The sequence below is a fragment of a genome, unplaced genomic scaffold, assembly GCF_019419815.1.
Source record: "Pyrus x bretschneideri cultivar Hongxiangsu unplaced genomic scaffold, Pyrus_bretschneideri_v1 Contig24, whole genome shotgun sequence".
In the NCBI taxonomy this organism is placed as follows: domain Eukaryota; kingdom Viridiplantae; phylum Streptophyta; class Magnoliopsida; order Rosales; family Rosaceae; genus Pyrus; species Pyrus x bretschneideri.
Genome location: NW_025999546.1, coordinates 4,720,609 through 4,745,385, shown reverse-complemented (window position 1 = coordinate 4,745,385; position 24,777 = coordinate 4,720,609). Strand labels below are relative to the sequence as shown.

Genomic DNA, 24,777 nt, shown 5'->3' with positions numbered 1-24,777 from the left:
TTTACTCAATTAAAAAAAAAAAACTATGAAAAAGACAAGTGTAGAGAAGACAGTAACATCAATATCATTGGTTCAACCAGATTCTTCAAAAGCTATGTTCCTCTGCAACTGAAATAGATTCCAATACCCACAATCGGATTCCAAGTGCCAATCAATCACGTTTCAGTGGGTCCAATCGCTTTGCACAATCCAAGGGCAATATATCATAGGCTGCCGGTTCGGGTACAGTGCTAGCACGTATTGTGGGTCGCAGCAGAGTGCGCCTATGCGAGCTATTTCTTTACGCAAATGGATGTATTATTTCCACTTCTTTGCATTGCTTGACACGTTTAACGCACCGCTAAGTTTGAAAAAGACCGATTTGTTGATTTCTCACTCGAATCGAACTTGTGAGGTGTGATAATTTCCTTCTAAATTAATTTTAGTCCATTACCTCTAGATTTTCATAATTAGTCAAAATCATTCATGCAATTAGATTTTTTCATTTTTATATGATATTTTATTCATTTCGGTCTTATGATATTCATGTAAGAAAATTATAAGCACAAAAACGTCATTTTATACGTAAATTAACCATTATTTACATTCATTCACTTTGACTAGCTCAACTCAACTTATCACAATTGACACATCCCGACCTAAATTAGGACGTGACTGGCACGGACCGAGATGTGACAACAGCAACCTCCTTTGATGCAACACATGACACATGATATCTCCTGATTTCTTGGGATTGTTTTCTGTTTCATCAATATTTCCTATATCATTAAAACATTCCTTTTATGTATTCATTGTATCATAATTATACTTCTAAATCAAGCAGTGTAGTCTATATAATTCAATGATAATTCACCTTCTGGATTATCGAGGGATTGAGCCAGTTTAGCTTCTCTTACCTTTGCTATATTTTCTGCAATTGCTGCTGTGCATTATCTTTTAACACAAGCTAACGAAGACACAAACGTAAACCCTAGAAAAACAATATTCTCGAATCCACCAGAACTAGGAGAAAACCAAAAGGTTTATTTGATTAATTCTTGAATCCACATCACAATAAAAGCCAAAAGGCTCCAATAGAGACTTAAACTCAGCCCTGGAAAGTTCATGGGTATTTGAGGAAGTGAAATGACATAAATCAAATGGAAAATCAGAAGTTTGATTTTATTACAAACATTAAACATTGTTTCAGAGGCTGAAAGTCATTATTTTTTGCGTTAAACATGATGAGGTCATGGTAACCATGAGCCTTCTTCTTCTTGCAATTCTCTTTAAAACAACGTATTATATGCCTAATTTTGATTCCAGAATATTTCTTATTGCATTTTCTCTAGTCATCGATTGAATCCAATATTTCCCAACTTTATTCCTTCTTTTCTAAAATTTGAAACATTTTATTTCTCTTTCTTTCTTTATTGGAATTGACTTATATCTTGTTCTACATTAGACTCCTCTACTTGAAAGAAACTCAACCTCGAATTTGTCTTTAAATTGACTCTGACACTAGAAATCACGAAGCTAGATAAGCACATATAATCTTTAACATGAGGAGCTAAAACTTCTTCAAACATGGATGGTATAACCATGTATTCGATTCCATAAATAACATTTGAATATGTAGTTGACTCATCTTGTTGTCCGGGTTCACATGCTTGGTAGTTCATCGTGTTTGATAATGGCTTATCTTCAATCGCGACATTACTTTGTATTGGGGACTCGATTCATGTGCTTGGTAGTTTATCGTGTTTGATAATGGCTAGGTACATCCAATAGCAAGGTTTAATGTCTAGTCGGATGACCATTATAATAGTTAGACATAAAATATTGTATATGGATTTCAACGTATTTGGGCATGAAAACCATTCACAATGCAGGTACAAGGTCACATGGCTAAATCAGAGGTATTGATAACTCAGAAGTATTCATAGTTAATGTCTAGTTATTTATATAACAATCATTCAACTATAATAGACTGTTCGAATAAAGTATGATCGTAAGTTAGCAAGGCAACACTAAACTATAATAATGTTTTCCTATTTTGGACTAGAAGTCTAATTAAACAAACATTCTATAAGAAAAGAGAGAGAGCTTACGTAAGCTTGGAGAATTGCTTACTTGAACATGTATACTTGCTCTTTAATTAATATAATATAGATTACAAAAATATGGAAGGTTACAGAGATGAAAGTTTACGAAGTACGGAAGAAAGCTTTGAATACTAGCTTAGTGTGAGGATTGAGGAGTTCATGTTTTTATCGTATGTTTTATGTGAATGAAGGAAAGCCTTCGTTTATACAGATACGAGACTGCAAGATTGCAAATAACTTTTCAAATAGTTACAAGAGTACAATTATTTGCAGAGAATTTTTTTTTTAAAGAAAAATTAATGAAAAAAATTAAAAAACTTTAAATTTTAACCAAAAAGAACAAAAATATGTTATAAATAAATAGTATAGCATTTCGTTAAAACTTTATTTTTTTTTCCATGATTGTCACTTTTTCTTCTTGAAGTATTCAGACTGTTTCTGCATGACGCGATGAGTTTTTAATTAATTTTTCCCGAAAATTTTGAAAAATGAAAAGCTGACCTGGTGAGTTAGGGAGAGGAGAGACTCATTCTTCTTCTTCGTGAAGACCATAAGCAGGAAAGAGACGAAGTCTCTGTTCTCCTCTCCTCCTCCAAGATCTTATTTTCTTTGTAATTCTCAAAATACAAGCCCAAATTTGATGCCGTTTTCAACCACGAGATCCACGAAACGAGCTCTACATATCAAGGTACTCATTTTTATTAGTCCGGTTTCGAAATATTCCCGATTCAGAATTTTAATGTAATTGAGATTAAATTTTGTAACTTGAAGTGTTGATTGAGTTGCTTATGAGCTCGGGAAGCTAATTTGACAAATTGGGGACTCGATTGATACTTTTGGGTAAGTTTCAAATCCGTTATGTACAATTCCAATGAGGAATTGTTCTTATAGTTGGAGATTTTTACCAATTGAGTTAAAAATTCGAAATTAATTTTTAGTTAGTTACTTGATAGTGGATTTGGAATTTATGTAATGGGTAGTTTTTTGCATGAAGAACAAGTAAAAAATCTGGAAAAAAAAATGTCCCTCCTGCTGCTGCTGTACTGTTTTCTGCAGTGCAGAGAGGCATTTTGTAAATTTGAATGTGCTTTTTCGGCAGTTTGATGATTTTCTAAAAATAGAGGGGTCCAACTGTAGTTATTGGGCAACATGCTTGCTATACAGCAAGAGACCATGAACATGCTTACTCGAGGGTACTTGGGAAATTGGGAATACAATGTTACGGCGATTGAGCGTTGTATTTTTGGGATCGTCGAGGCATGTGAATCATTCACATGCCAGGCTTTTGGGGCGTGACGACGAGCATTGCTCTCTTCTCTGTTATTTACTTTGCCACATCCTTGGTTATTCTAATGTTGTCCAAATAGCTCAAGAAAGTTTACCCCAGTAATGAATACACCACCACTTGTCTTCAACCAACATTTTTCTTCTGAAATATTGAAGTGCAATAATTTTTTCTCCTTTCTGGCAGATAAATCAAGTACATATTATGCCTTTTTTCAAAATAAAAAATGAAAATCTCGGGCTTGGTTGACGAAATTGTCGGAATTAAAGGTTAAATTGCTAGTTAGGTTAAACAATATATTGCATATACTACAATTCTACAAAGCAACAAGTTGGCAGCTTTCTTTCTCTATACATAAATGTCTTTCTATATCTCATTTGACTTACTCCCCTTCCCTCTTTCTCTCTCATTTCCTCAGAAACATAAACTGCAACCATGCCTTTGAGAAGAGCCTTTGAATCTGCTTCTGTAAGCCTGCTGCTTAACAAGTTGGCCAATCAAGATGTAATTGATTTTTTCCTCAAGTGGAAACTGGATGGCTCGCTCTTAACAAAGCTCAAGACAAACCTGCACATAATTCGTGCAGTTCTCAATCATGCTGAGGAGAAGCAAGTCAAAGACTTAGATGTCAAAGCTTGGATTGAAGAAGTCAGGGTTGCGGCCTATGATGCTGAGGACATTGTGGATGAGCTTGCTAACGATTCACTTGAATCGCAATACAATAATAAGGCATTGAACTACGTCTGTGACTCTTTGAATGCAAATGAAACAGTCAAGGAAAGCCTGGACTTTAAGATGAAAGACGTTGGTAATGCTCTGAATCCATTTAAGGAACGTGTAGAGCCAAAGCTGAAAAAGATCATAGAAAGATTAGATGAAATTGCAAAGCAAAAAGATATTCTTCGTTTGAGAGAAGATGCTGGAGGGATGTCGTCTGGGATTGATAGATTGCCGACAACTCCAATGGTTAATGAATCTCATGTTTATGGCAGAGAGTTTGATAAGGAGGAAATAGTCAAGTTGCTGGATTTGGGCAAGGAAAATGATGATGGGATATCCATAGTTCCAATTGTAGGCATGGGAGGCATGGGAAAGACAACACTAGCTCAAATTGTGTATAATGATGAGGTCGTGGGTCGGCATTTTAACTTGAAAGCTTGGACCTGTGTGTCTGATGTATTTGATGTCTGCAGGATAATAAAAACACTTGTTGAGTCGGTGACCAAGAGTACTTCAAGCACAAGCAATCTGGAATTACTTCAAGAAAATCTCAAAAGATTGTTGGACAAGAAGAAATTTTTGGTCGTTTTGGATGATGTCTGGAATGATAATTATCAAAGTTGGGATGAATTAAGAATACCTTTCATGGTTGGCGCTCCCGGGAGTAGAATTATAATAACAACACGCTCTAAAAAAGTTGCATCAACTGTGGGCACTGTTGTACCTTACAATTTGAAGGCATTGTCGGAAAATGATTGCCAGTCATTATTTGAACAAATTGTGTTTGATAACAGAAGTTTAGATGCCTGTGGAAACTTCAAAGTGATTGGCAAGAAAATCGTAGAGAAGTGTAAAGGGTTGCCTTTGGCTGTGAAGGCGCTTGGGGGTCTTCTGCGCGCTGAACCTGAAATGGATGAGAATTTCTGGAATGATATCTTGAAAAGCAAGATGTGGGAACTTCCAGACAACAACATTCTACCAGCTCTAAGGTTAAGCTACCATCACCTCCCAGGGAATTTGAAGCGATGCTTTGCTTATTGCTCAATGTTTCCTAAGGACTATGAATATGAGATAGAGATGTTAGTCATGCTATGGATGGCCGAGGGTTTTGTGGAGCCAGATGGAAATAAAAGAATTGAAGATGTAGCGGGAAGATATGTTTTGGAATTACTATCAAGGTCCTTCATCCAACATTACCTCAATGACGCGAAACGATTTGTGATGCATGACCTCATCCATGATCTAGCGCAATCTGTTTCTGGAAAAACATTTTTCAGGTTGGAGGAAAATGCAGAGACTAATAGTGAGCTGCCCACAAAAACTCGTCACTTGTCATACATTCGCAAACCTGAAGATGTTTTTCAGAAATTTGAGCCATTCAGCAAAGTTGAGTGTTTGCGAACATTTCTACCATTACATCCGATGCATGGGTTCAGTCTCAGCAGCATAACCGACAAGGTTCCTCGTGATATGATGCCAAAAATGAGATTCTTGCGGGTGTTGTCCTTTAGTGGTTATCTCATAGCTAAGTTGCCAGATTCAATTGGCAATTTGAAAAGTCTTCGTTACCTTAGTCTGTCTCATTGTGAATTAGAAGAGCTACCTGAGTCAACAAGCAGCCTATACAATCTGCAGACGTTGATATTATTCAGATGTTTATCCCTTACCACACTGCCTACAGATATGGGAAACCTTAAGAATTTACGGCATCTCAACCTTATTGGAACTAACCTGAAAAGTATGCCTCTGGGAATGGGAAGATTGACTAACCTTCAAATGCTGTCAGATTTTGTTGTGGGGAAAGCCACTGGATCAGGGATAGCTGCGTTCAAGGATTTGTCACATCTTCGAGGTTCCCTTTCCATTTCTGGTTTGCATGTGGTGGGCAGCGTTCGAGATGCAATTCAGGCCAAATTGGAGGCAAAAAATTATCTTGATGAGCTAGTTCTGGATTGGAGCAGCAATGGTAATAGTTCACGAGCTGAAAAAATTGAGACGGATGTACTCGATGCATTACAGCCTCATGAAAACCTGAAGAAACTCACCATCAAGTACTATGGTGGTACCGAATTTCCAAGTTGGATGAGTGATCCTGTGTTCAGTAACATGGTATATCTGCATCTTTACGGTTGCACAAAGTGCACATCCTTACCATCCCTTGGCCAACTACCTTCTCTTAAAGACCTTGTAATTGAAGGAATGGATGGAATAAATCATGTTGGACTTGAATTTTTTGGGGATGGTGATGATTCTCGAATTCCATTTCCGGCGTTGGAGACTTTGAGATTTAAGAACATGAAAGAGTGGGAGGAATGGTCATCTATAGAAGATGGAAGGCTCGATGGATTTCCTGGCCTTTGTGAGCTTTCCATATTCAGATGTCCGAAGTTAAGAAAGTTCTCCCATGGATTTTCCTCCCTGAAAAAGTTGCGCATCAAGAACTGTGCAGCTTTAACTACTTTTTCTCGTCTTTCTGAACTTGGAAACTTGGAACCTGCAGAATTCCCAAGCCTTCAACAGCTTGTTCTCGTAGATTGTGGTGAGCTTGATGAACTTCCTGTTACTATCCCTTCATTGGAATATCTAGAGATAGATGGTTGTAAAAATTTGGCTGCACTTCCAAGGCTAATGGGCCTTTTTACATTGTCCGTGTTAGATTCTAGTGTTGAACTACTTGGATGCATGATGGAACTAAGCTCACTAACCTCTCTGCACTTGAATAATGTTTCACATGTCAAGTCTCTGCCTGAGGGCTTGGTGCAACATATCGCAAAACTTGAAGAGTTGAGTTTTGATAGCTTTCTCGAACTTGAATTCTTGTCAAATAAGAGATTGGGACTGGCAGGCCTTGCATCCCTTGGACGCTTGACCATCTCCAATTGTCCTAATTTCATTGCCTTACCAGATGAAGCGAATAAGCTCCCACCTGTGCTTAAATATTTGAGTTTGAAACATTCTCCAAGCCTGGTGAAGTTTCCACATGAGCTCTACAAACTGAAGTGTCTTACAGAGTTGAGAATTGAATGGTGTCCAAAGCTCGAATCATTTCCACATACAGGGTTGCCATCCATGCTTAAGCGTCTTGTAATCAGTGATTGTGGTGGTTTTAAGATCCTTCAGAAGGAGGTGATGAGCAACAACAATAGCCTTGAGTACTTGGAGATACGTAAATGTTCTTCTTTGACATCATTTCTTGAGGAAGGAAACTTGCCTCCCACCCTCAAACACGTAAAAGTTTGCTATTGCAAAAGTCTGCAATCATTGCCGGAGGGTTTGATGTGCAAAGACAACATGATGCTTCAGTTTTTGGAGATAGACAACTGCCCCTCTCATGTCATTCCCAAGCGGTGAGCTACCCACAACACTTGAGCGCCTTGAGATCAGCGATTGCTCTAAACTCCGGACCTTGCCATCCAGCCTTCTCAACCTCCTGAATCTGGAAATCTTGCAAGTAACTGGATGCCCCTTTCTTGAGAGTTTTCCGAAAGGCGGGTTGCCAACAAACATAAAATCAGTTATAATTTCTGAATGCGAGGAGCTCAAGTCCCTACCGGAGTTCATTTACAAACTTAAACGTTTGCAAAAACTTGAGATATCTGGTTGCTCTAATCTCATCTCCTTGCCAAAGCAAGGTCTGCCCACCAGCTTAAGATTACTTACAGTTACTGATTGTGAAAAGCTCAATCCCGTAGATGAATGGAGGCTTCACAAACTCCACTCTCTTCATGATCTCACTGTCGGTGGATTTCCTGGCCTCGTGTCCTTCTCAAGCGAGTTCCTTCTTCCCCGCACTATAACATCCCTCATCATCCAAAGACTCCCAGATCTTGGATCCATATCGGAGGTGCTCGAAAATCTCTCATCGCTTCACAAATTGGTCATCAGGGAGTGTGATAAGCTCCAATATTTGCCAACGAAGGGGCTGCCAGCAACGCTTTGTCACCTATCAATTCATCGCTGCCCTCTTCTGCTGCATCGGTGTGAACGAGACAAAGGAGAGGATTGGTCCAAGATTGAAAACATCCCCTATGTGCATATGAGTTAATGGCATGAAGATAATGAGAAACAGAGGAGTTTTCTCAGGTATGCTTCTCATTTCCCTACAAATTTACGTTCATATTTTAGCACTATTTGCACATCTTTTGTTTTGAATCAAAACCCTTTATTCTCCATGAAGTTACAAGTTCATCTAACCACGCCGCTTTGTAAAAAATTGCAGCAGCACTACGACTGACAAAGGATGAGCAGCTTACATTCGCTGCCCGTAGTTGTGACCTTGTTACAGCCAAGATGTAAATACAAAGCATCTTCTTGCTCAAAGCACCTCCCGTCTCACATTCATTGAATTCAGGTCAAGTACTGTTTGTTATTTGGCTCCAATTTTTTTAAATACGAACTCTACTTAGACTCATTAAATGTGAGAAGTCGTTCTTCTTTACTGTCGATCACTATTTGACAGACTTGTAAAAATCCTCACTACGACTACAAAAAGAAAAACTTCTACACTCGTTTCAAAACATAATTTTCCTACTAGAAGGGAAGACTCATTTGTCATCACAGAATTTGTTATGGTAATCAGGAGTATCTGATACTCCGGAGTGGAATTAACATGGGTGTTGGCGATGAAATCAGTATTCTCATTTGCATTGAAATCAGTGTTTTAAAAAACGCATCATGAGGCACACCTAGGTGGCTTTGGAGGTGGGGCGGCGGTCAAATCACTTCTGCATAGTGTGAGTAGGTGAAAACTCGCCTAGATGTGGTTGGGGCGCTCCTTAGGGCGTTCTGAGGCGGCCGAAATCCTTGCACTCTTTTATTTTTTCAGTTGCAGCAGCAGCGTCTTCACGAAGAAGTATTTTTTTTTCAAAGGACTTGGCCCAAAAAATCTTTTAGGCCAAGTCCTTTTTTCATAACCCACAACAGTCCCCCTATTTTTTGGTAACCATAGCAGTTCCCTTTTTTTTGTGAACCCACAGCAGTCCCTAATTATTTAGATCCCGTAAGGCAAAGCCTTGTTAAACCAAGTCTGACTCTAGTTCTGATTGTATATTATGTTTTCGGTTCTTCCACACATATTGCTTATGTATTCTTCCTAAGAATATTAATGATCAGTGCCTGGCTCGTTATTGAGTTGAGATTAGAAACTTTGTACTATTATCTTTCACGCTCAAGTCTCAAGACTTTTGCCTAGGTGTGGTTGTCCATGAAACACTTCGGCTACGCCTTGACCTTTTAAAACATTGATTGAAATTGACATCGGTAATTAGCATCAATTTTCTTTATGGAAAACTCATATGATGTGGTTTGATACCATCATGAATTTGACGACTCCAACAACAATATAGGAGAACTGTATATTACTCAATTTCCTGAAAAGCGTCTGCGGCTGCCCAACAAGCTTACTTATCTGTTCATCTCCAATCTGCCGAGTCTTTGGACCATCCGAGGCAAGGAGTTGGCACACCTCTGCTCTCTTGAAACTCTGGAAATATCGGAATGCCATAATCCAGTCTTAAAATTCAGTTTGAATCTCCCGACTTGGACTCGACGACTCTACTCTTACTCTCGGCTAGGGATGGTCAAATACACATTGGTTATGGGTATCGCGGTTATTCGCTCATTTAAATTTGACGGTTACGGTTATAGATTACCGTTTAGATAAATAAACGGTTATGAGTATAACCGTTTACCCGTAAAATTTAAATGGACGATTATGGGTATTACATGCGGTTATAAACGGATACCCATTTAACCGTTTATTTTAATATATGTAAAACTAAAAAAAAAAAAAAAAAAAAAAAAAAAAAGAAAGGTTTCTAACTAGGTTTAGTATCCTGAGATACATTTGGTTATAAAGAGCCATATAATATATATATATATATATATATATATATATATATTGCTTAAGGCACACAATCTCAACCACATAATTTCATTAAAATTAAATCCAACAGTGGGGAGCGTGTCCTCATTTTTTTTGAAAAAATGGGGATCCCTCCCCTTAAGCAATCTCTATATATATATATATATATACCTATATATATTATCAGAGTTGTTAGAGATTAAAGTGAAACGGGAGCCATATATTATTATGTTTATTTTCTTCACTAGTATCAGATAAGATAAATGAATGTAGAGAGAGACAAATGAGGAAAACATGATTATTACTTTCTGCTTTTCATCTTTTTGTACTACCCATACGATACAAGCATACGTCACTTTTAATGCATGTAAAAGGCTTACACACCAAAACAATAAAAACCAAACTTCTACTATTTAAGAAATATAATTTTGAATTGTATTCTTCCACTTTCCACCCTTAGCCATATGTGGTTGTTTTTTTTATGTGGACATTCACACCAATTTCACAACGGAAATCATTACTTGAGTATTTATAGTCTCAACAACTACTAATGCTAGTGAGAAACAATTCAAGAATTAATTACAAAAAACAAAAAGGCACAACTTTGTATTACATGTAGGCCAAGTAACACCATTATTTTTCTTAAAAAAGGCACAAGGTACGGAGAAATATCATCACAGTAATTCCCAAGCCTATCTTTTCTCTTTATGCAATTGCACCCCTCTCTCTCCTTCAGTTAAACTTAGGCCACAACGCATTGTTAAACACGCTCCTAAAACTAAGTTAAGGAACTGAATGCTTGTTTACTACAAAGCCGTTCACAATATTCATCAAGCAATCCAAATAATCTATAAAATATGGTTTCAATTTCGATATTTTTTCAGCAATGATTGCATGAAACATTCACCATGAAGCATAAACTCTAATTTTACGTTTTTTTTTTTTTTTCAAATTATAGATTCAGCGTAAATTTATTGTTCTTATAATTGTGCTGAATTGAATATGCGTGAATAAGAGAAAAAAAATGGGATTTTTCAAACCCTACACGCATGGGAGCCGTAACCTGAAGCTGCGCTGCCCAAGCCACAAAGTCGTTCCTGCTCCAAAACTCTAAGGTCCAAAAAAAAGCCGTTTTTCATCACCTTTCTTATGAACCTGAGCTACCTGCAGTCGACCCGCAACCCAATTGGGCATATGCACCAAACCGTCCCACTTGTTTTTTTTTTTTTTTTCTTTTGGCCCTTGTTTTATTTTTGGCTCGCATGAAATAACAAGCCCATGGGTTAGGCCTTGTTTTTCATTTTTCCTTCTTAGCCCAATAATTGGGTATATAATTTGTTAACCTATTTATTTCTCATTTGTTGCCCAGCAACCCAACAACCACTCTTTTGGGCCTGCAAGCCACGACAGCCCCATATTTTGGGTCGTCACTCATTCTTTTCACACATAGATCCCGAAGCTATTCCCGTATACTACATATGTATATTGTGTTTGTTTGCAGGTATCATGAACCTAGAATTCGTACTTAAACTTGAACTTGAAGTTTTGAAAATAAGTGCCATAAAAATTCGAAATTTCATAAAACAATACACCCGTAAAAATTCGGAGTTCTTGTAGGTGATTTGTTAGGATTACATGTAGATGATGCTTTTAAAAACAACTGTAAAATTTAGTTTGTGCAAATTACTTTATTGTTCATAATTTTATTTTGTGATAGAAGACAAAAATGTTTTTCCACCCTCGTATAGTTGACAAAAAGAGTTTCATTAATATGTGGTTTAAATTAACTTCTTCCTTACAAATCTGTTATGTGTAAATAAACTAACTTGAAATAGGTCCAATTTTATGGAAAAAGATCATCTCCGGATCCCTTCCACTAAATCCACCCAATCAATCAATCCAGGACCTTGAAATTTGATCCAATGGCTACAAACAGGGGGCCTCTTTAAAAGTTATAATAACTTTAGCCGTTGGACTAAATTTCAAGTGTCCGAATTAGGTGATTTGATGGATTTGGTGGAAGAGATCTGGAAAGGATCAATTTCCCAATTTTATGGCCTAACAATTAGATTAGTCCAATTTTTAGTTATTTTTTTATTTAGGTCCATGAATAGGACTCCATGTGTCAGCACTTTTTGTTGTTAGGTTAATATTTTGCATTGTGATTACTATTTTACTCTACTACAGCTATTCAATGGAAAAAGGAAAAAAAAAAAATGATACGATCGGTACTTTGCTAGCTATTCTCTTTAAGAGAAATCGCTAAAAATATAGCGACTTATTCAAATAAAAGTCGCTATCTTTTTACCGATCCCTACCTTTTCAATTTTTTATTTTTAGTTTTTATTTTGTTAATGTTTCTTTTATTTCTCTTACCATAACAACAAGCTATCATATTCATGTTTTTCAAAATACATTTTTTTCCTTGCAAAGTATATTATAATTCATATTTAAAACCTAAATTTAAAGATATTTTTGTCACATCCCCGTCCGGACGGGACCACTTCCCGGACCTGACTCTACTGTAGCACGATATTGTCCTCTTTGGGCCCCGATCACGCCTTCACGGTTTTGTTTCTGGGAACTCACATGAGAACTTCCTAATGGGTCACCCATCCTGTGAATGTTCTCGCGTGCTACTCGCTTAACTTTGGAGTTTTCATGGAACCCGAAGCCAGTGAGCTCCCAAAAAGTCTTGTGCTAAGTAGGGATGAGAATATACATTTAAGGATCACTCCCTTGGGCGATATGGAATGTTACAATCCTACATCCTTAGGGGCCCGACATCCTCGTTGGCACACACGTGACCAGGGTTAGGCTCTGATAACAAATTATCATATCCCGGCCCGGGCGAGATCACTTCCTAGGACCGACTCCACCGTAGCACGATATTGTCCGCTTTGGACTTACCATTCTCTCACGGTTTTGTTTTTGGGAACTCACGAGCAACTTCCCAGTAGGTCACCCATCATGGGAGTGCTCTCGTGCGCTACTCGCTTAACTTCAGAGTTCCCATGGAACCCGAAGCAAGTGAGCTCCCAAAAGGTCTCGTGCTAGTTAGGGATGAGAATATACATATAAAGATCACTCATCTGGACGATGTGGGATGTCACATTTTTCTATTTTCTCGCTTTAAGAATCAATAAAAAATAGTTTCAGGACCTAATAATCGGTAGGATCACATCTAAAGGTTTTGCAATATTTTCCTTAACTCCAGCGCAAGATATTTCTTAAAGCTAAAAATTTCAAATTTTTTTTTTACAAAAAACTGTGTGCTATAAGCCAAAGTTAGAATCATTCTATTCGCACCACATATTTCCTAAAATTAATTTAGGACATTTCCAAACTTTTGGACACCTATAAATCTCTTGGGAGGCCTCGCTATTAGTTATATTATTTTTTTTATTTTTCTTTTTTTCAACTCAGGTACCCTATTAGTTGGCATAAACCCAGATTTCAGCTAATTTTTTACAATCTAAACTACCTATCATATAAGTACTTTTACAGTCTAAACTACATGTCATATAAGTACTTGTACAAGCTAAACTACCTATCATATTATAATAATAGTCGGCGTAAACTTAGATCTCAATTGATCTTTTATAATCTAAACTACCTATTATATAAGTACTTTTACAGTTTGAACTACCTGCCATATAAGTATTTGTACAAGCTAAACTACATATCGTATTGTAACTAACTAGCATGGTGGAATAAGTAATTCTATATGATTCTAACAGTAAGATGTAGTCTTCCATCTTGGTAATGTTAAAATCCTCCGAAGCTAACACAATCAATGTCAAAAGCCTCTTGGGCAATTACTTATATAAGACAACCAATGTATAATGTTCGCGAATCATGTAACAAATACCAGCAAAAATGAAGCTTACTGTTGTTAACGACTCAACGAAAACATGTAAAATAACTTGTAGTTCTCATAGCTTCATGCGAATTCAAATTCAAATTTAGATAATAATCTACAGGAATCGCGAGGAAAATTCAAAACATGAGTCATGTTTTATCCGACTTATGTTTTGATGAAACGATGAGATTTGATGAATAACTTTTTTTTCATTTTAATACAACAATATATTTTACACTAAAAAAGATGAGAGTTTTTTATGAAATGATGAGATTTGATGTGTAACTTAAAGTTTCATGTTAATTCTGGAAGAGTCATGATAAAACATTCAATGACAGTCAGTGCAATTTTGTTTTCAAATTATGGACACTTTAATTGCTCTACTTATTAGACCCTACGTATGATTGTGCAATACATTAGACCCATATCAAAACATGCGGATCAGGATCCTCTCTTGAGCAAAGGGTGAGGATTTTCCTGATCAAGTCCATCGGGCCGTTGAAATTTTATCCAACGGCTACAAACAGAGGGTCCCTCTAAAAGTTATAATAATTGTAACAGTTGGATAAAATTTCAACAGCCCGATGAGCTTGGTCAGGAGGATCCTCAATCTCAGCTGCAGATCTCGTCTGAGCCTTGGAACCTTTGGACCATCCTACCAACCCAAAATTCTTCTACTCCAAAAAATACGACGACCGTTTCGTCACATTTCCTTTCATTTTAGGGAACTTTAACGAAAAGCTTCCGGTACTGTTCACTTTAATGAAAAACCATATTTTTACACTAAAAAGTCAATTTTGGTACTATTTATTTACAACATTTTTTTGTCATTTTCGTTAAAACTCAAAATTTTCAAGCCTTTTTTATTAATTTTCCTTTCATTTTATGACCTCAAATTCAAAAGTCGACAACAAAAAGAATTTCATTTACAAGTTCCACAAATAAAGGAAATCTATATCAGTTGCCAAACAACTTTCAGTTTTCTTTTTATTTGTAAATCAAAAACTGTTACCAAAGAAGTTTAAAACAGGCCATTTTATGGCCACAAAGTATGAGAAGAAACCCAATTTAAAGGAAGAAACTGAAAGGGAAATGCTGTTTTAACCTAAATAAAGATAGGTGTGTGAGAAGTTAAAATGAGAGTGAAAAATAGCTCCCGAGCTGAAAAAAAAAACGTAATAGACACTGTGACACTGGCACAAATGAAAATATAAAATGTCATGTGTATTATCTGAAGACCGGGAATAAAACTGCACCAGTTAGTACTGTAGAGTGTTTGACATTTTATCCTCCAACAAAAGTGCTGGAGTGTTTGACTTCTAAACAATCATGTTCACAGAATCTGAGGCAAAAATCAGGTAACAAGTCATACTGCTTTCACAAAGAATTCCACAGTTTTCTGCCTCTGTTCATATATTCTGCAACAAAAATCTGCTTTTTATATTCTGTTCTGTTCCATCATATATTATTGCCCCACTTGAAGTTGTTCTCCTCACCACCTGTGGAATCGAATTTATCAATTACTTTCTACTTCTGAGTTCAGCTCATGGTTGATTTCATGCTTATATGTTCAAATAAGTTAACTGAATATTTTTCAGAGGGATCAGCTGCTTGTATATATTCTTGAATTGTATTTGATTTGGATGCAGCTAAAAGGAGACTCCGCCGAAATTTTCATAAGTTCCCTTCGCTAATGAAATTTATCTTCAAAGTTCATCTCACTTCAATTTTGAATTCCGGATCCGTACCTGCAGTCAAAGCCTCATACTTTTGTGTAAGAACTAAGTTTGGTTTAATTGTGCTTCAAGTTATTATAATTTGTATACCAATAAAATGGGAATTGGCCCAATTCTGTATTTTGCAGATACATATTTCTTGTGTTGTTTAGCTTGAAGTAGTTCTTATTTCAAGTAATCAAAGAAAACATGGATGATGGGGAGTTGGTTGCTTCAGACCACGCTTTGCTTCCAAATCCCAATTGCTCTAGCAATTTTCCAGGTTCAACTTCTGTAGATACATTTTTTGATGAAATTCTGAACACGCAGACATGCACTCACACTCACACTTGCAACCCTCCTGGCCCTGATGCTGCACATACACATACTTGCTACCACACACACACCCAAGTTCTTTCGTCCGAAGATGATGATGATGATGATGGCAAGAATAAAGAGCGTTCCATCCCGAAACCACAAAGAAGAAGGCCTCTGGGCAATAGAGAAGCCGTTCGAAAGTACAGGGACAAAAAGAAGGCGCACACAGCTTATTTAGAAGAGGAAATCAGGAAATTGCAGGTGTTGAACCAGCAACTTGTTGGGAAAATACAGGCACAGGCAACTCTTGAAGCTGAGTTTTTAAGGCTGAAAGGCCTTGTGCTGGAACTTAGAGGAAAGATTGATAATGAGTTGGGTGGTTTCCCCTTCCAAAAACAATGTAACAGTAATACTTATTTCAAGGAAAGTCAGTGTAATCTGCAGTCTAGTGCTGGGGCAATGGGACTTCATTGTCAAACCGATTTACCATGCTCCTGTCCACCTGTTGGGTCATCCGTCCAGGTTAGTATCGGTGCAAGGGAAAAAGCGATGGTGCCATCAGGAGGAAATCGTCAGCCTGCAGTAATTGATTGCCGAGCAAATGCAAATAAGGAGTCGACGCAAGCTGAGTAATTTACCGAAGCAACTATAGCATGTAAGTTCATCCTTGTATACCAGAGTAAATATCCGTAAACTACATATGACGATAAAAGCATGTTTGCTTATTAAGTATAGAATACAAGGATGGCCCGTATAGATGTGATTCTCATTCCTAACATACCATCCTTCGTTATCTAAAAGATTAGGAATGAAAATACAGTGGGTGTCATGTTGTAAATATGTGTTTGATTCCCAATTTCAACAAGATATCATTAGCAAGGGACTCGTAACACGGGTTTTATCCTATGCCAGAACAATTTCCCGAAAATGTAAGTAAATGTGTCCTATCATATTTTAGGATGTAATACATTGTGTAGAAGACGTGTAAGTTTATGTTCATAATATTTGTTGTTTTGGTATTTCTGAATAACTCAAATCATGGCTTCTCTTTTTTTCTTGATGCATCCTTATAAAATTTTTGTGGATGGAGTTTAATTAGAAATGAGAAGTCCTTTCTCAGACCGTGTATTGGGACTTGATTGTTGTTCTGCCACCAACCTATATGATGTTCGACAACAAGATGAAGATGCTAAGTTTCTTTTCCTAGTTTCCTTTCTCTATCAACTTTTCCCGACTGCGTTTTCATCGTTTCAGTCTCTTGTCGTCTGAATATTTCATTTTGCTTCCCTGGAATTGTTAAACCTTTGAGCTATGAGTAGACCTCTTCTTAGACAGCCAGGTTTTCACAAATAAAGGGCGTTGAGGGCGCACACTATTACAATGCGTAGCGTATAAAGCCCATTTTCATTGATTTAATCCAAAAAAGAAAGTTGTTATCAAAATTGATCTTATGGTGCCCATTTCGTATAAATATTCTCTTGCAATTAAGACATAGTTTTAATAAAATCAATCATTTAATAGATGTTTGTTACATGATATCTTTGGTTACATGAAAGACTCTCTTTTTTGTTAAGGTTAATTACAACCCTATTATATATAGTATTGATTTGCTCAGTTAATATTCCTTTTTTTAATATAAATGATATTTCACACTAATCTACCGTAAGAAAAAATATGAAGTTTGAATTCGAAATACAGTGGATTGAACAAGAAAACCATAACCATCAAGGCTATCTACCATTTGTTGAGTTGATATTTTTGTTAGTCAACCTTTACACATGATTCTTCCTCTGTTTACTATTTTGTTCCTAGCCGATTTTTTTAATTGACTTCAATTATATGTGAGGAGAAGGTTTGAGGAATTTCAAAGAACGGGGTGGATCAAAAAGGCTAAATTGTGAAGTTCACTCTGTCTTTGGGACTTGGTTGTAATATAACTGAGTACTGAGTACAATTACCCAGATATAAAATAATGACATCTAACAATTATATTTGGCCATCAATAAGCCACTCAGTATTACAATCTGGTTGTATTCATTTTCATTTGTAAGTGAGAGGTCTTACGTTCGAATCTCGTGTATGACGAACTCGATACCAAATTAGGTTGCCTATTGTGTGATACCAAATTAGGTTGCCTATTTTACGACTTAGCCAAAGTCCTTTCGAATCTCGTGTATGGCGAATTTGATACCAAATTAGGTTGCATATTGTGTGACTTAGCCAAACTCCCCATTCCCTTAGTGTAAAATATATCTTTGTACTAAAAACAAACAATTATATATGGCCATCAATACGTGATTGTATTAAATACTTAACCTAATGTACCCTAGTCAGTCCCGAGACTTTCAATAGTTTCTAATTTGGCTAATTGTTTTCAAGTAGTTGTCTAGGGATTCTAATTCGAGGACATTATCTTAAGTACATTATGGTTAATGAGAATTGTTATTAACACTCCAAAAATTTCATTCTACACTTCTCACAAGTGTATGTTTCTTTCTAATTATAGAAAATTTGAAGTGCTAAATAAGATTTTTGGAGTGCTAATGACAATTCCTTAGTTAATAAATAAGATCATTTTACACTACTTTATAGGCAGTTAGTGAAATGCCCAAACTATCAAAACCAGTGTGGCTTCAATTGTTAACAATATAAAACTTAAGGTACTAAATGAAAAATATTGAAGGTTTTTTTATTCGATAAAAACATTGAAGGAGTATATGGAAATTAACATAAATTAACAACATCTACTCAAAATGTGTCTCCATAGATAAAATTCTCAGATTACAGAGTGACCCTCTACAACATGAGCATACCACAATATCAACCTTAATGGGCTAAGCAGATCAGCGAAATGAAGACGTCGAAAGCCCACAACAATAATCAGGCCCCAAGACATCACTTGCCAAGAACTCTATCAACACATGGCTCACAAGCAAGACACCACTCCTCTCCCGAGGGGAGTGGGCAACTACCATATCTCAGTTCTATCCGTAGGGCACCCAAACAACCAGTGCAAGGCTCCTTATAGTGTCCATATGGTCTCTCTTCCCTACACAACTCCATCTTAAAGGCTACCTACTACATGTATAGTTCAGGATAAAGTAAAAGACCTTTGGATGTCTCCTAGGCATCCACCAAAGAAAATATTTCTCCACGGGCAGAGGACACCGCATCCACACGTCGGCTAGCATAGCATACATTGTTGAACTTCTGCTATATAAATAGTCACTCACTAAATCTGGTAATTGAGAACTCTATGAACTTTTCAGTTTTGCCTAAACCTCTTGTTGTCTTAAGCATCGAAGACTCTTTAGCAAACATAGCACCGGTGTTAATTAGTTGATTTTTGGTGTTCTCTTTTTCTTTTCTTTTTTTCTTTCTTTTTTTACTTTTTTTTATTTTATTTTATATTTTCTGGTCAATTCGCTTGGACAAAAATTTTCAACCACACGGTCCTTTTGAAAGTGACCACAAACCTCAGTGTGTAATTACCCCTTTGTGCATGGCCTCTCTTCCCGTGAAGCCAAATCAGCTCTGCAACTGCTCAACAGTAGTGCAGAAAATTAACAGCTGTGTTTGTGGACGTGCATCGACCGTTCGATCACTTGCATACAACAGGTATTCAAATTTTTCTTGTCAAATAATGATGGAGAGAAAGGGACATCTTTAACAAGGGCCCATTTTTGTCAGATTTCCACTTTGATTGGAGAGGGAAAGATGCAAGGACTCCACTCTTTATCAGAGTGTCGATCCCACTTATCTTTAACACACAAAATTAGGGTTCAACATTTTATCTGATTGAATAGTACATTGTGAATGCTTTCTACATTATGTATTGATTAATTATTAACTACATGAAAACTTAAAAGGAGGGACTTTTTCTTTAGAGAATTCAGATCATACCAATTTAATTGTATTTTTCAAGAATAAACACTTAGTTTAAGGAAAAGTATAGTAAGTTCAACAAAATATTTAGGGTCGATAGAAGCTTTATTGCATGACAGGCTATTACTAAATGAGATTATTTTCTCGAACGCAAGCTAATTTCTTTTAAGATTTTAAAAAATTTGTTGGGTTCTTGGGTTGACTTTTAGGATGCGTTTGTTTGGGCACGTTAACCCTTACTGAACTGGATTGGACTAGACCATACGTTAGTATAGTCCCGTGTTTGTTACTTACAGGGACTAAGTTTAATGGAATAAAGCGGGACTCGAGTGGACTATCTCCTTCCCTAGGAGGGCTTAGCAAGGCCCCCTGAATTCCATGGGATTGCTAAGACATCAACATCGCCTAAACCCACCAACCCAAAACCACAGAGAACCTAGAATCCATAATCAAGTCAACTCGTTTCGAATCGTGGAGAATCAAGAATCACCAACTCTTCATCTGCTCGTTTCGAATAGTGAAGAACCCAAAACCCAGAACCCAGAATCACCAACTCTTCGTCCGTTCATTTCGAATTGTAGAGAACCCAGAATATCTAACTCTTCGTCTTCTTGTTTTGAATCTCAAAGAACCCAGGATCAAGTTGTGCACTATCTCCTCTCTGCTCTCTCTACTCTCGCCGTCGTCCGTTCACCTTCGAGCTCACCTGGGTCCTCGCTAGTAAACAAAGTTTCATTAAGTTAGTCCAGCTTAATCTAGTCCAAGCCAGTCTAGCTTAGTTTTTGAAGTTAATTCAGTTTGAGATAGTCCGGTATAACAAACGCACCTTTATGGTTTTAGTAAGCGTGTCAAGGTCTGAGGTTTATTATTTTAGAGCTTAGGAATTTAGAATGTCCTGAGGAAGAGCTTAGGACGTAGTGATTTCTTTTGTTTTTTTAATGTATTATGTTTATTTATTTATTTTTTTTTTGGTGAACAAGTATTATGTTACGTATGCATGTTACCATTCGAATGTAATGACTTAATATGGTTTTGATGGTTGAGTTGGATATTTCTGTCTTAACAAACAAATTAGTTCAACTAGTATTAAACTAAAAAAATATAGCATTTAATTTAGATTTGATATTTAAACTAAACTCAAAAGTATTCGTGTAACCTCAATCATCAATGCAATTTGATGAAAATAACGTATATCTTTTAAAAACAACTACCAAATAGGAAAACATTTTATCATATAATTTTAAACAAAAAAGTTGATGAACATAATGTTTCCGGTATTTTGCATGTAGTCTAATATCGTAGTGAGTTGAGTTTTTACCCATACATTCCGGATTCGAAACTCAACTTTTTCCTAAATTATTATAATGTTGAACCCTCTCCCCTAATAATAGTATTTTTTTTTTAGTACATCGATATTTTTTCACTAAAGGGAGAAGGAGTTCGGCTAAACCACACAATGAGCAGCCTAATTTGATATCAAATTTGCCATCCACGATATTCGAACTTAAGACCTCTCACTTTCAACCATCAGATCGTAATACTAATTCGCAATAATAGTACTAAATTTAAAATAAAGTAAAAAATAATATTCCGGTGAACATTATGTGATCATATTGAGACGATAACCCTAAAATGATCTAATCATTTCCGTTTTGCTTTTTTTTTTTTAAAGAGATGATTCTTAAAAGTAAATCTTGCTAAAATGATATTACACAATATTGTAGGGTTGCCCCCATCATTGTGGCCCACTCTTAGGAGGAGCCTTTCATTTAGGTATCGTTTGGTATGTGGGACGGGACGGAACAGAGTAGAACAAGGCGTTCCGTCCCACGTTTGGTGCACCTAAAACGGGTGGAACGAGCTGTTCCACGGGATGAGTTTTGGGTGAATTTTCGTTCCACCTCACCCCCTGGAACAACTCGTTCCACATTCGTGGAACACAAAATTATAACCTCTCCGTCTCCTTCTCCCTCCTTGTTTCCATCCGAGAACATCTTTGCTCCTGCTCCATTCCGTTCCGTCCTGTCCCGTCCCGTCCCGTCTGCATACCAAACGATACCTTACCGCACCAAATCTAAAGCCCCATTTCAGCGTCGCAGGACTCGTTCCTTTGGTTGAGATCGCGGCAACTTCCTTTTTTAATGATTTCTCTACTTTTTCCTGTTCTTTCTAGTTATGTCTTTGTATTGCTCTTCCGACGTCCCTAGTTATCCGTTTGAGAAGTCACATCTTTATTTCTCAGTTTTTTTTTTTTTTTTGTAATTTTTTTAGCGATCTTTGCCGTTTCCCCGCGTTTTAGATTTGTTGACTCTTTTCCGTGTAGCAGTTTTTGCGGTGAAATTTGGTTTGGAATTTTTCTTTATTGCGGGTTGAATTACTTTTTTTTTTTTTTTTTTTTTTTTTTTTGCGGGTTGAATTACTTTGCACTGCGATACTTTCTTCAACGTAGAGTTGGTTTTCTTAGGACGGCTACCATTTTGACCGATGGCGAGATGATAGCGGCAGCACATGTCGGCTTTTGCGGGTTAAGGATTAGGAATCCTTTTTTATTTTCTGTCTTTTTGCTGAATAGGCTTTGGCCATCGCCACTTTATTGAATTAGTTTGATGTAATTGTATTGGGCATTTCTTATTCATTGAGTTTTCATGTTTTTGACAAAAAAAAAAAGAAAAAGAAAAAAAAAGACGAGCCTTTCATTCTCATTACTTAGTTAATAGGCAAAGCCGCAAAGGTGCTTTTCTTGTTTTACTTGGTTTTCACTTTTCACTTTTTTGATAATTAAAATCTTATTTAATAATTGCACTTAATTTTCAATAAAAAATATAAAATAAAGGATTATCAAACAATTTATATAAAAATTAGTATAAAGTAAAGTACCACCTAGTCACTCGGGTACATCCACGAAAGTGCTACATCTCACTATCTTCCTAGATCTCGTTGATCTGCGAAGGACCCATATGAATCATTCATGCAACTATTTGCTCCATAATATCATACATAATATTGTAGCTTAGCGATAACAACTATTTGCCTCATAAACCTGGAGTGAGACATTTCATGGACAACGGAAGGGGACATTAACATTGTCCCATTTCTCTTGCTTTCTAACTTTGTCCCCTTTCTGTAATTTAACTTCATCTTCCGACCTTTCCTTTTCATTTTATTTTTTTCCATTAACATTTCAATTACCATTTCTTAGATGTTCTAATATCACGATATACTAAGAGGTGGATGAAATAAATTAATTTCAAACTCATCATCTATGAGATTCAAATCTAAAACATCTCACTTACAAACAAGTTAATTATAGATTATGAATTCGGGGTTAAAAAGGTTAATTTACCTTTTTATTTTCATCCTTTTAGTATATCATTTAAGGAAAATACGGATTCAAAACTTTACATTTTAATAAAAAATCATCTAATTAATTTATTTAATGATAAGGATAAAAAGAAAAAAAAAACAAAAAATATAAACATGTGTTCCCAGCGCGCATTAAGTTTCATAAATAATGTAGTACCGTTGAGTTTCATAAACAATGTAGTACCGTTAAATTTTATAAACAATGTAGTAAGTTTCATAAACAGTGTAGTAAATTTCATAAACAGTGTAGTACAGTTAAGTTTCATAAACAATGTAGTACTATTAATTTGATAAACAATGTAGTAAGTTTCATAAAAAGTGTAGTACCGTTAAGTTTCATAAACAGTGTAGCAAGTTTCATAAACAGTACGTGTGATGATGCGCGGGCCTCGCACATCAGTGTTTGTTTTTTTTTTTAATATTAAAATTATGTATTTTTCATTAAAAAAAAATTTGTCATTTTTAAGAAAGTTTAAGGGTTTTTCATTAAAATTTAAGTCTTTTTAATTAAATAAAATTATAACATGGTTTTTGGTTAAAATAAATTTTGTCCAAACCCAAGTTTCCTATTATTTGTTCATTTATTTTGAAACTTTTACCACTCCAAACAGACCAAAACCAAAAACAAAAGCTTGTGGTAACACAACAAGGGGACCATTATCCATATATGCATAATATTATAAATGTTACAAGTAGTACTACTTTGATTGATTTTATTTTCCTTGTTGAAATTACTATTTTATTCTTTAATATTGTTAAAATTTATGGCACAAAATGCATTAAGATATTTGATTAAGCTAGTGTTGCTCGATCAATGCTCAATGCTCAATGAATAATCATTCAATCCAACCCGAAATGACAATTTTTTTTTTTTTTTTTGAGAAATGCTAAGAAACTCCTTCGAAGTGGGATCCTTTGTAAAGAATTTATTAATGTGCTGGAAACACAGCCTTGTATACCATACTAAGTGTTATAATATAAGTGGTTGAATTTTTTTTTCTAAGTATCCAATCACTTGTATTATGACACTTGATGTTCCTCGGTACATTGACAAATCTGTCCACACCATACACTATTTGCCACCTTACAGTTTAATGTTAATTCTCGTACCAATATTACAAAATATTATGTCAAAAACATGAGGTGATGAGAAGTCTATAAAGACTTCCATCTACAACTTACGTATCGCTAGAAAGAATTGGCAACAAAAAGAGCGCCACTTATCAGAAAAAGCATAAATAATTATTTCATCCTACATCAAAACAGAACATAAAAGAAAGGATATTTTTTTATCACAAATGATCATTGAAATTGATTATACCATCAAGATGATCCTTGAAATTGAAAATTGATTAATATAGTCCCTGAAAATGGATGTTACAAATCAATCTAATCATTACATCACAATTCTGTAAAAAATTATGTTATGTGCTTATGGGCATATAATTAGGTCTCACAATCTAATTAAATATGTGAATTTAAAATATTTAAATAATAAAAAATGATTTTTATATTGTAAAATAAAAACTTAGAAAAAAAAAATGATAAAGTGGGCGACGACTTGGAACTCGTTGTTGTGGCTACTGATGTGGGTGACGGAGATATGGCTGTTGGCGCAACCACTGTCGGCTCAACTGGGGGTGGGGACTGGGCGACACTTGGCAGAGCTGTGTAGGGAAGAG

The 24,777-nt window shown here is 36.0% G+C and overlaps 2 protein-coding genes across 4 annotated transcripts; both read left to right on the top strand.

The window, feature by feature from the left end:
• Positions 1–2,487: 2,487 nt before the first annotated feature.
• Positions 2,488–8,611, top strand: LOC103957621 (putative disease resistance RPP13-like protein 1). 3 transcript variants are annotated; one of them, XM_009369803.3, is made up of 4 exons: positions 2,488–2,772; positions 2,856–2,924; positions 3,788–8,172; positions 8,312–8,611. In XM_009369803.3, exon 3 carries the CDS (start codon positions 3,805–3,807, stop codon positions 7,438–7,440), a length of 3,636 nt encoding a protein of 1,211 aa, XP_009368078.2. In that variant the 5' UTR covers positions 2,488–2,772; positions 2,856–2,924; positions 3,788–3,804; the 3' UTR covers positions 7,441–8,172; positions 8,312–8,611. The 3 variants fall into 3 exon arrangements, with proteins under 3 accessions (XP_009368078.2, XP_009368075.2, XP_009368077.2); XM_009369800.3 differs by having other exon boundaries at positions 8,309–8,611; XM_009369802.3 differs by lacking the exon at positions 2,856–2,924 and having other exon boundaries at positions 8,309–8,611.
• Positions 8,612–15,166: 6,555 nt separating this feature from the next.
• On the top strand, positions 15,167–16,883 carry LOC103957622 (basic leucine zipper 19-like). Its single transcript, XM_048586436.1, has 2 exons — positions 15,167–15,588; positions 15,679–16,883. The coding sequence occupies exon 2, from the start codon at positions 15,740–15,742 to the stop codon at positions 16,478–16,480; it is 741 nt and encodes a 246-aa protein (XP_048442393.1). The 5' UTR covers positions 15,167–15,588; positions 15,679–15,739; the 3' UTR covers positions 16,481–16,883.
• The last annotated feature ends 7,894 nt before the right edge of the window (positions 16,884–24,777 follow it).